General features: G+C 35.7%; 1 protein-coding gene across 1 annotated transcript in view; it reads right to left on the bottom strand.

Annotated features, from left to right (window-relative positions):
• Positions 1–6,302, bottom strand: part of LOC143230070 (apicoplast pyruvate carrier 1-like) — a 132,186-nt gene extending 125,884 nt beyond the window's left edge. The window contains exon 1 of the mRNA XM_076463074.1: positions 6,124–6,302. Within this exon, the coding sequence (XP_076319189.1) occupies positions 6,124–6,211 (88 nt within the window). The 5' untranslated portion in view covers positions 6,212–6,302. The remainder of the gene's footprint in view (positions 1–6,123) is intronic.
• Between the last annotated feature and the right edge of the window lie 5,654 nt (positions 6,303–11,956).

Below are 11,956 nucleotides of genomic sequence, written 5' to 3' on the forward strand. Positions count from 1 at the left end.
TACACCCAGTGATGTCTCTTTCTACTGCATTGTAAGGTAGCTGTCAACCAGATAAACCCAGTGATGTCTCTTTCTACTGCATTGTAAGGTGGCTCTCAACCAGATAAACCCACTGATGTCTCTTTCTACTGCATTGTAAGGTGGCTGTCTACCAGATACACCCAGTGATGTCTCTTTCTACTGCATTGTAAGGTAGCTGTCTACCAGATAAACCCAGTGATGTCTCTTTCTACTGCATTATAAGGTAGCTGTCTACCAGATAAACCCAGTGATGTATCTTTCTACTGCATTGTAAGGTGGCTGTCTACCAGATAAACCCAGTGATGTCTCTTTCTACTGCATTGTAAGGTGGCTATCTACCAGATAAACCCAGTGATCTCTCTTTCTACTGCATTGTAAGGTAGCTGTCTACCAGATAAACCCAGTGATGTCTCTTTCTACTGCATTGTAAGGTAGCTGTCTACCAGATAAACCCAGTGATGTCTCTTTCTACTGCATTGTAAGGAAGCTGTCTACCAGATAAACCCAGTGATGTCTCTTTCTACTGCATTGTAAGGAAACTGTCTACCAGATAAACCCAGTGATGTCTCTTTCTACTGCATTGTAAGGTGGCTGTCTACCAGATAAACCCAGTGATGTCTCTTTCTACTGCATTGTAAGGTAGCTGTCTACCAGATAAACCCAGTGATGTCTCTTTCTACTGCATTGTAAGGAAGCTGTCTACCAGATAAACTCAGTGATGTCTCTTTCTACTGCATTGTAAAGTGGCTGTCAACCAGATAAACCCAGTGATGTCTCTTTCTACTGCATTGCAAGGTGGCTGTCTACCAGATAAACCCAGTGATGTCTCTTTCTACTGCATTGTAAGGTGGCTGTCTACCAGATAAACCCAGTGATGTCTCTTTCTACTGCATTGTAAGGTAGCTGTCTACCAGATAAACCCAGTGATGTCTCTTTCTACTGCATTGTAAGGAAGCTGTCTACCAGATAAACCCAGTGATGTCTCTTTCTACTGCATTGTAAGGTGGCTCTCAACCAGATACACCCAGTGATGACTCTTTCTACTGCATTGTAAGGTAGCTGTCAACCAGATAAACCCAGTGATGTCTCTTTCTACTGCATTGTAAGGTGGCTCTCAACCAGATAAACCCACTGATGTCTCTTTCTACTGCATTGTAAGGTGGCTGTCTACCAGATAAACCCACTGAGTTCTCTTTCTACTGCATTGTAAGGTGGCTGTCTACCAGATACACCCAGTGATGTCTCTTTCTACTGCATTGTAAGGTAGCAGTCTACCAGATAAACCCAGTGATGACTCTTTCTACTGCATTATAAGGTAGCTGTCTACCAGATAAACCCAGTGATGTCTCTTTCTACTGCATTGTAAGGTGGCTGTCAACCAGATACACCCAGTGATGTCTCTTTCTACTGCATTGTAAGGTAGCTGTCAACCAGATAAACCCAGTGATGTCTCTTTCTACTGCATTGTAAGGTGGCTCTCAACCAGATAAACCCACTGATGTCTCTTTCTACTGCATTGTAAGGTGGCTGTCTACCAGATACACCCAGTGATGTCTCTTTCTACTGCATTGTAAGGTAGCTGTCTACCAGATAAACCCAGTGATGTCTCTTTCTACTGCATTATAAGGTAGCTGTCTACCAGATAAACCCAGTGATGTCTCTTTCTACTGCATTGTAAGGTGGCTGTCAACCAGATACACCCAGTGATATCTCTTTCTACTGCATTGTAAGGTAGCTGTCAACCAGATAAACCCAGTGATGTCTCTTTCTACTGCATTGTAAGGTGGCTCTCAACCAGATAAACCCACTGATGTCTCTTTCTACTGCATTGTAAGGTGGCTGTCTACCAGATACACCCAGTGATGTCTCTTTCTACTGCATTGTAAGGTGGCTGTCAACCAGATACACCCAGTGATGTCTCTTTCTACTGCATTGTAAGGAAGCTGTCTACCAGATAAACCCAGTGATGTATCTTTCTACTGCATTGTAAGGTGGCTGTCTACCAGATAAACCCAGTGATGTCTCTTTCTACTGCATTGTAAGGTGGCTGTCTACCAGATAAACCAAGTGATCTCTCTTTCTACTGCATTGTAAGGTAGCTGTCTACCAGATAAACCCAGTGATGTCTCTTTCTACTGCATTGTAAGGTAGCTGTCTACCAGATAAACCCAGTGATGTCTCTTTCTACTGCATTGTAAGGAAGCTGTCTACCAGATAAACCCAGTGATGTCTCTTTCTACTGCATTGTAAGGAAGCTGTCTACCAGATAAACCCAGTGATGTCTCTTTCTACTGCATTGTAAGGTGGCTGTCTACCAGATAAACCCAGTGATGTCTCTTTCTACTGCATTGTAAGGTAGCTGTCTACAAGATAAACCCAGTGATGTCTCTTTCTACTGCATTGTAAGGAAGCTGTCTACCAGATAAACTCAGTGATGTCTCTTTCTACTGCATTGTAAAGTGGCTGTCAACCAGATAAACCCAGTGATGTCTCTTTCTACTGCATTGCAAGGTGGCTGTCTACCAGATAAACCCAGTGATGTCTCTTTCTACTGCATTGTAAGGTAGCTGTCTACCAGATAAACCCAGTGATGTCTCTTTCTACTGCATTGTAAAAAAGCTGTCTACCAGATAAACCCAGTGATGTCTCTTTCTACTGCATTGTAAGGTGGCTGTCAACCAGATAAACCCAGTGATGTCTCTTTCTACTGCATTGTAAGGTAGCTGTCAACCAGATAAACCCAGTGATGTCTCTTTCTACTGCATTGTAAGGTGGCTGTCAACCAGATACACCCAGTGATGTCTCTTTCTACTGCATTGTAAGGTAGCTGTCAACCAGATAAACCCAGTGATGTCTCTTTCTACTGCATTGTAAGGTGGCTCTCAACCAGATAAACCCAGTGATGTATCTTTCTACTGCATTGTAAGGTGGCTGTCTACCAGATAAACCCAGTGATGTCTCTTTCTACTGCATTGTAAGGTAGCTGTCTACCAGATAAACCCAGTGATGTCTCTTTCTACTGCATTGTAAGGAAGCTGTCTACCAGATAAACCCAGTGATGTCTCTTTCTACTGCATTGTAAGGAAGCTGTCTACCAGATAAACCCAGTGATGTCTCTTTCTACTGCATTGTAAGGTGGCTGTCTACCAGATAAACCCAGTGATGTCTCTTTCTACTGCATTGTAAGGTAGCTGTCTACCAGATAAACCCAGTGATGTCTCTTTCTACTGCATTGTAAGGAAGCTGTCTACCAGATAAACTCAGTGATGTCTCTTTCTACTGCATTGTAAGGTGGCTCTCAACCAGATAAACCCACTGATGTCTCTTTCTACTGCATTGTAAGGTGGCTGTCTACCAGATACACCCAGTGATGTCTCTTTCTACTGCATTGTAAGGTGGCTGTCAACCAGATAAACCCAGTGATGTCTCTTTCTACTGCATTGTAAGGTGGCTGTCAACCAGATAAACCCAGTGATGTCTCTTTCTACTGCATTGTAAGGTAGCTGTCTACCAGATAAACCCAGTGATGTCTCTTTCTTCTGCATTGTAAGGTAGCTGTCTACCAGATAAACCCAGTGATGTCTCTTTCTACTGCATTGTAAGGTAGCTGTCTACCAGATAAACCCAGTGATGTCTTTTTCTACTGCATTGTAAGGTAGCTGTCTACCAGATAAACCCAGTGATCTCTTTTTCTACTGCATTGTAAGGTAGCTGTCTACCAGCTATGTCTTAAGTAGGTTTGTGGTTCCTTGGAGCCTATTATTACTTTTCTTTAAGAAAAGAAAAGATTCTATCCTCAAATGGAAAATTATGAATGGATACAAGATCTAATGTTCCTTACTGAATCATCTGCAAACTCTGAACTTGGCACTACAAGGGAAGGATAATATTGTTTCTAATCTTAGTCAGACAATTTTCAACTTTCAGAATAAAATAACAATTTCTAAAGAGACATATTGTGAAGAAACTTCAATTTCAAAAGGAGAGTAAATACATTCCTTGATATTGAAATAAAAAAACTACAAATTGGAAGAACACAAAGATAAATTACAAGGACTGCTTGATAATATCCTATACAGGTGTGAAGACTTGCAGAAGTTGAAGCTCTGCCTTTCTTGTACAGCCACTGATGCTTGATGTGATCAATGATGGTTGTCCAGTTCTCGAACCTGTAGTTACAGAATCATCTGTTGTGGAAATGGAACTAGTAGAACTACAGGAGGACCTGGGTCTAATGATGATACAGAAATCCCATTCTACAACTGAGTGCTGAAAGCAAGTTCCAGAAATAAAATATCCTGAAATGAAGAAAACCAGTGTGCGACTCATCTCAATTTTAGCACAACATACTGCTGTGAATCACTGTACTCTGCATGGAAGTCTCTGAAGTCGAAGCATCGTGCAATCCTTACAAATCAATACCTGACGGAGCTAATTCGTACAGCTTTGACAACATATTAGCCGGAATTTCAACCACTCACAACCAAGATGGAAATTCACACGACCTCTACTAGCAGTAAATAGCCTGATAATTGTATCAATGTATGTTTGTGTGGGAAGAATATTATGACAAGGCTAAAATTTTGTAAGGTGGTATCTGATTAAAATTACTTGATGTTGTTTTGAATTAAGCACAAAGGTACACAATGGGCTATCTGTGCTCTGCCCACCACGGGTATCGAAATCCGGTTTTTAGCGTTGTAAGTCCGCAGACATACCGCTGAACCACTAGGGGGCATTAAAATTACTCTAATTTTATTGTTTTACATATTTTCGTTTATGTTTTGACCAGATATTTACTAAGACAAATAAATACAATTAAAAACATCTGTTTTTACCCCTTGTATTTTTATTTTTGGCTGTCTCGTTTAATGTTAATGAAATGCAAATTTGCATATTTTTCTTAGATGTTTCCATAGTTTATTATCGTATTAAATACGCTATATATAACTGAAGCAGTAATCACCCAGGATTTTGAAAACATTAGGTATATATATATATGTGTACTGTGTGGTTATTGAAACTGATAGAAATTAACAGTTTAAAAACTACATACATGAATAAATATCATTACATACATGTATTTCTTAATATTTATATATAATTTACGTAATACAATGTATATGTTACAATAAAAACGTGTGTGTAATATTTGTCATGTCTTCCGGCTCTTAAACATCTGAAGTTTATCGTATGTGGCTCTTACACTAAGCAATGTTGGCCGCCCCTGCTCTAGAGTATCACACACAATCTTACAATTTGTTTTTATCACTGCTAGTAAATTGTACATCCTTTGAACTTTGAATGCTTGTTCCTTAGTAGCATCTATTTGTATGTTAATCTACTTTTTAAACATTTTGTGGTTCTCTCTATATTTTTATTTCATATAATACAAACATATTATATATACAGGGTGTTCGGAAAGTCACATGTGCAGTTTTGTAATCATATTTTATTCAGTCTATTTCAAGCCAGCAACTGATAGCAGTGTTTAGAAACAAAATAAGAAGGATTCAAGCCTGTATTGATGCCAATGGGGGTCACTTTCAACATTGTATATAATTGTCATTCATATTTACCTCCTGTATTCTATATTGAAACATGTTTGTTAATAAATATATGCACAGTGACTTTCTGAACACCCTGTACACATATATAAAAGGTTAAAGACGACAAATATAACTTGTCACATCTAAAACTTGTTGCTCTGAGATCTACACCGACAAATCGTTATACGAGTGATCGCGAGGAACAACCCTTTATTTATATTCTACGTGCAATTTGTTAACTAGCTCTAAAGGAGAAATTGTCTGTTTCATAACTCAACTTTGAACATCTGTCTTTTCCCACTGCTACCTCACACTTATCTGTTTTATATATCTGTCTTTATTTTCGTTTTCTTTCGCTTACGTCATGTATTTACAACAATTGATTGACAAGTATTGCTTCATTTCTAACCAATACAAACTGAGAAAAACAACAATAAAATGGAAGCATAATATTATTGAATAATTGCATATAATAACTAAGGAGACGAAATCTTAAAGTAAGAATCGAACTGTGCGAAGAAAGAACTAAATTTTATAGCCAAACGTTTCTCACCTTGCATTTCATGGGTACTTCGGCCAGTAGAATTTGCAGGTATAACGTTTTGTATAAATGTTTTAATTGTATATTCACATAAGATCATTCTATAAATCTGAATTAAATTATTGAAATAAGAAACAAAAGTCAGACAACTAGTAACTTTCACTTTACTCTGCAACCTGTGAGAGGTTTAGTAATTAGGGTTAGCAAATACTCGGCTGTTTTAGAAAGCGTCGTACTGATAAATTGAGAAAAAGGGACCATTTTCTAAGACAAAAATATTATTTTTCACAGTAATTGAAGTAGTGGAAAACTGTTCTGGTTGTGCTAAGCAAATATTATTTTTGATCTTTTTAGTGTGGTACTGTTTATTTAAAAATTAACAGTGTTTTTTAACTCCTTTCATTAAAACTATATTTATAAATTACATCAATAAAGATATAATTCAAACCTTCAGATTTAGTCTAAGTGAAAGTCTTGTTACGAGGACAATACTTTAAAATTTTGTTCTTTGATAAACAAAGGTTTGTCGTACGTATCGTAGTTATTTTTATACTTGTCTGAATTTAAGATATAAAAGTGGGAATATTTTATAGATTTTTTTGTGGTGCCATTTAACAGATAGTGACACAATGTATTTATTATTTCGGTCACATACATACAAATATGCACACCATGTCCTTTAGATAATAGTAAGATAAGAAAATATAACGTAATTCTTTGTATTGGATTTACTAAAATATATATTTTCAACATAATAAAGTGCTGCAATTCTTAATAGATAGCCTATACTATGTTGTTGTGTTATAAATTAACTGTGCTTTTAGTTCGTGCTTCTAGTAAATTTAGGATAATTATATCTACATAACCCACAATAGCAAATTAATACACCGTGATGGTTTACCCGGTGCCGTCTCATCATCAGTCAAATGTCTACGACATTTTTCTTTCCAAGTTCCCTCAGGTATCTTTGGAATGTTTTCTTCACGTTGTGTGATAATGAACAGGTATTGATAAGGAATTTAAATGTGGTAGAGTTGTCAAGAATAACGACCATTTTGATCAAGTAATTATTTTAGTTAAGAATAAAAATGTTATTGTCGGACGATGTAACATAAATATTTTTATGTAATGATAATTCTTTTAAAAGATTTATTCAGGGCTTAAATGGTAAGGACGAACATTAGGGATAAAATTATAAGAAGTAGAAAAGGCAGATTTCATTATTTTTGTCATGAAAAAAACTGATTCGACAAAGAGTTATTTTGTCTTTCACAAGAAGGTCCTTTAGGTGTCTGTATTGTGATTTAAAAGTGTAAACTAAGTTAGGTACGTAGAGTTTACGTGGTGAGAAAGAGAACTTAAGAACTTTAGCTAGCACTGATTTACACTGATTATTTATGCTATAATTACATAGGTTAACAATCTGGTCGCCAGGATGAAACTAGGAATGAATGCTGTTAATCAGTCAATTCAGCCTCAAATTTGTCTTCGTTCCATTGGTTCCACTTGTTTAGTACACTGATGTAATCAACACTGTTAACAATCATTCTAAGGCTAGTACAGAACACTTTGAACTTTTCCAGTAAAATTTATGTTCTGTTGATGTTTTGTTCGAAATTCTTGATCCAACTCCACCAAACATCCTCACCCTTTATGATGTGTGTGTGGGGGAAGGGAGAATATTGTTAGGGTCAGTCTCACTATTCGTTTGTGAAAGAGTGGTTAGTGTATGGTGATGACTAGGTGCCTCTATTCTTTCACTGCTAAATTACGGACGATTAGTGTAGATAGCCCTCGTGTAGCTTTAAGCAAAATCTAAAACAAATCAATAGTCTCTTTAGATAGATCTGATAATCTAACGACTTTTGAACATTTCGGTTTGGTTCTCTAAAGTGGAGAAACTTTGGAATCACGTTTCGAAGAATGCATTCTGAAAGAAAGCAAATTTCAGCCCCATTTTTCAGAGACACAGCATACAGGTAACAGTTTATTCACATATGATCATATCAAAACATTAGCAATCGGTGTACCCGAAAGAAAACGATGTTTGATGATTAATAGTATAACTATATTGAAGATGAAGAAATAGATTCATACAACAGAAGGGAACAGAGATAAAGTTTTCAATATTTTACAGATTCAGTATTTAAAGCAAAAAAAAAAAATCTTGATTACGAGAAACTCACTTCAAATAAAAATGTACATCAGAATCGCTGGTATGGGTACTAACAGTTGTATTGTGTATCTGAATCGCTGGTATGGGTACTAACACTTGTATTGTATATCTGAATGGCTGGTATGGGTAATAACACTTGTATTGTATATCAGAATCGCTGGTATGGGTACTAACACTTGTATTGTATATCAGAATCGTTGGTATGGGTACTAACACTTGTATTGTATATCTGAATCGCTGGTATGGGTAATAACACTTGTATTGAGAGGGAAAGAAAAACGATTCGACCTTCCTAGGTCATCTTCAGGTTAAGAAAGAGAGAGTTTGCAAGTGGCCGTTGCCGCACACATGTCTTAGGGACGAGAGTATAAACGGATACGGGATAAACAGATACGGAAAGTTATGCAATCATTGATGAAAAAAACATGGTTATTTTACTGTCAAAACAAGGGCAAACTGTTATTTGCAGTGTTGTGTGTGGAAACAACATAAACCACGAGAAGGGCTTCTCCCCCAGTGTTGGCTAACCTACAGCCAGGAGAAAGGTCGAATTTACACCCTGGAAGGCAAACCGTGTTTCACTACTTTACCAGTACATCTGAACACCATACAGCTTTAAATAATAATTATGAATCTGTACGAACAGTTTTCACCATACAGCTTTAAATAATAATAATAAATCTGTACGAACAGTTTTCACCATACAACTTTAAATAAAAATAATAAATCTGTACGAACAGTTTTCACCATACAACTTTAAATAAAAATAATAAATCTGTACGAACAGTTTTCACCATACAGCTTTAAATAAAAATAATAAATCTGTACGAACAGTTTTCACCATACAGCTTTAAATAAAAATAATAAATCTGTACGAACAGTTTTCACCATACAGCTTTAAATAAAAATAATAAATCTGTACGAACAGTTTTCACCATACAACTTTAAATAAAAATAATAAATCTGTAATGAACAGTTTTCACCATACAGCTTTAAATAAAAAATAATAAATCTGTAATGAACAGTTTTCACCATACAGCTTTAAATAAAAATAATAAACCTGTACGAACAGTTTTCACCATACAACTTTAAATAAAAATAATAAATCTGTACGAACAGTTTTCACCATACAACTTTAAATAAAAATAATAAATCTGTACGAACAGTTTTCACCATACAGCTTTAAATAAAAATAATAAATCTGTAATGAACAGTTTTCACCATACAGCTTTAAATAAAAATAATAAATCTGTATGAACAGTTTTCACCATACAGCTTTAAATAAAAATAATAAATCTGTACGAACAGTTTTCACCATACAGCTTTAAATAAAAATAATAAATCTGTAATGAACAGTTTTCACCATACAGCTTTAAATAAAAATAATAAATCTGTACGAACAGTTTTCACCATACAGCTTTAAATAATAATAATAATTATGAATCTGTACGAACAGTTTTCACCATACAGCTTTAAATAAAAATAAAATTATGAATCTGTACGAACAGTTTTCACCATACAGCTTTAAATAAAAATAATAAATCTGTACGAACAGTTTTCACCATACAGCTTTAAATAAAAATAATAAATCTGTACGAACAGTTTTCACCATACAGCTTTAAATAATAATAATAATTATGAATCTGTACGAACAGTTTTCACCATACAGCTTTAAATAAAAATAAAAATTATGAATCTGTACGAACAGTTTTCACCATACAGCTTTAAATAAAAATAATAAATCTGTACGAACAGTTTTCACCATACAGCTTTAAATAAAAATAATAAATCTGTACGAACAGTTTTCACCATACAGCTTTAAATAATAATAATAATTATGAATCTGTACGAACAGTTTTCACCATACAGCTTTAAATAATAATAATAATTATGAATCTGTACGAACAGTTTTCACCATACAGCTTTAAATAAAAATAAAAATTATGAATCTGTACGAACAGTTTTCACCATACAGCTTTAAATAAAAATAATAATTATGAATCTGTACGAACAGTTTTCACCATACAGCTTTAAATAAAAATAATAATTATGAATCTGTACGAACAGTTTTACTCAGATATACTTTAGACTTCATGATTTTGTAAGATTTATTCAGTGTTATTCACAGCGCGTAAGGCGTGCGACTCGTAATCCGAGGGTCGCGGGTTCGCGCCCGCGTCGCGCTAAACATGCTCGCCCTCCCAGCCGTGGGGGTGTATAATGTGACGGTCAATCCCACTATTCGTTGGTAAAAGAGTAGCCCAAGAGTTGGCGGTGGGTGGTGATGACTAGCTGCCTTCCCTCTAGTCTTACACTGCTAAATTAGGGACGGCTAGCACAGATAGCCCTCGAGTAGCTTTGTGCGAAATTCCAAAACAAACAAACGTGTTATTCACAAAGATGTGAGAAACCAATCAAGACCTTCATGTTTGTTTATATGTGAAGTCTGACGAGATTCCCCAGCATGCAATTTACCTGTTGTTTTTAACCCTTAATCCAATAGCCTATGGACATATTTTTAACAATACAAAATTTACCTATTATTCTGAGCTTCTAATCCTAAATCCTATTATTGTATTTGTTAAGTAATTCTCACTTCTTGAAATACTAAATACTCAAGCCTTGTTTTTCGTACAATTCTCTTAGTGGTTTACTTTTTACAGACTTCTTATCTTACCCTTTTATGATGTTACAGAATTCGATCTAAACACCAATCAGTGAAGACCGACTTTGAAAGTAGCTGTAGATAATATTGAATGTGATTGTACAGAGAACATTATTTACTACTTGTTGTATACTTACTGTGAACCGTGTCCATCAGTTCATCTGTCTCCTGTTTATGACGGCTTCACTTCTCATGTTGAGTGTGTAAAGCTACGAATGAACTCAAAATTCAACATTAAATTTTTAAATAACAATAGAACATGTATGAATAATGTTGATAAACAGGATATTCTACTCTAACTTGTCATGAATTAATAACACTGTCATTCACATATCAACATGTGACATGTTATTGTTGAGTGGTTCTTAATAAAATACTTCCTGTACAAACATGGAGCATGAGACATAGAAAACCAAAACCCATTTAACACACTTACTCTAGAGCGTCACACAATCTTACAGTTTGTTTTTAATCACCGCTACACAAGGGCTATTTGCGCGAGCCGTCACTAATGTAACAGAGAGACCAGATGGAAGGTAACTAGTTATCGCTACCCACCGCCATGTCTTGGTCTACTATTTTATGAACGAATAGGGGGATTGACTGAAACATTATAATGTCCACGTGGCTAAAGGTCGATCGTGTTTGGTGTGGCGTGTAGAAGTACACCGGACTTTTGTACCATTTGCTAGTGTATCATATACTAACATAGATCCCCATTAGGTTCCTATTACTTATCTATTTAGTACAAAAATAAGCTTAAACAAAACACGGCGACAAAAAACTTGTAAACAGGTGTACGAACATAAAGGAACGTGGACTAAAGAAACTCGACTCAAATGACTGTAAATTGGTGTATATATAAATAATTTACGTAGGTTCTCATACACTTTCTCGCTCATTTACTACGATAACTGTATTTATATATACGTATGCACATAGATGTAGACGGACGGCAATTTAAAATGAAATGTTGGTTGTTGTTTTTTTAGGTAAACACTGTC

This window comes from Tachypleus tridentatus, chromosome 10 (assembly GCF_004210375.1).
Source record: "Tachypleus tridentatus isolate NWPU-2018 chromosome 10, ASM421037v1, whole genome shotgun sequence".
NCBI classification, from domain to species: Eukaryota; Metazoa; Arthropoda; class Merostomata; order Xiphosura; family Limulidae; genus Tachypleus; species Tachypleus tridentatus.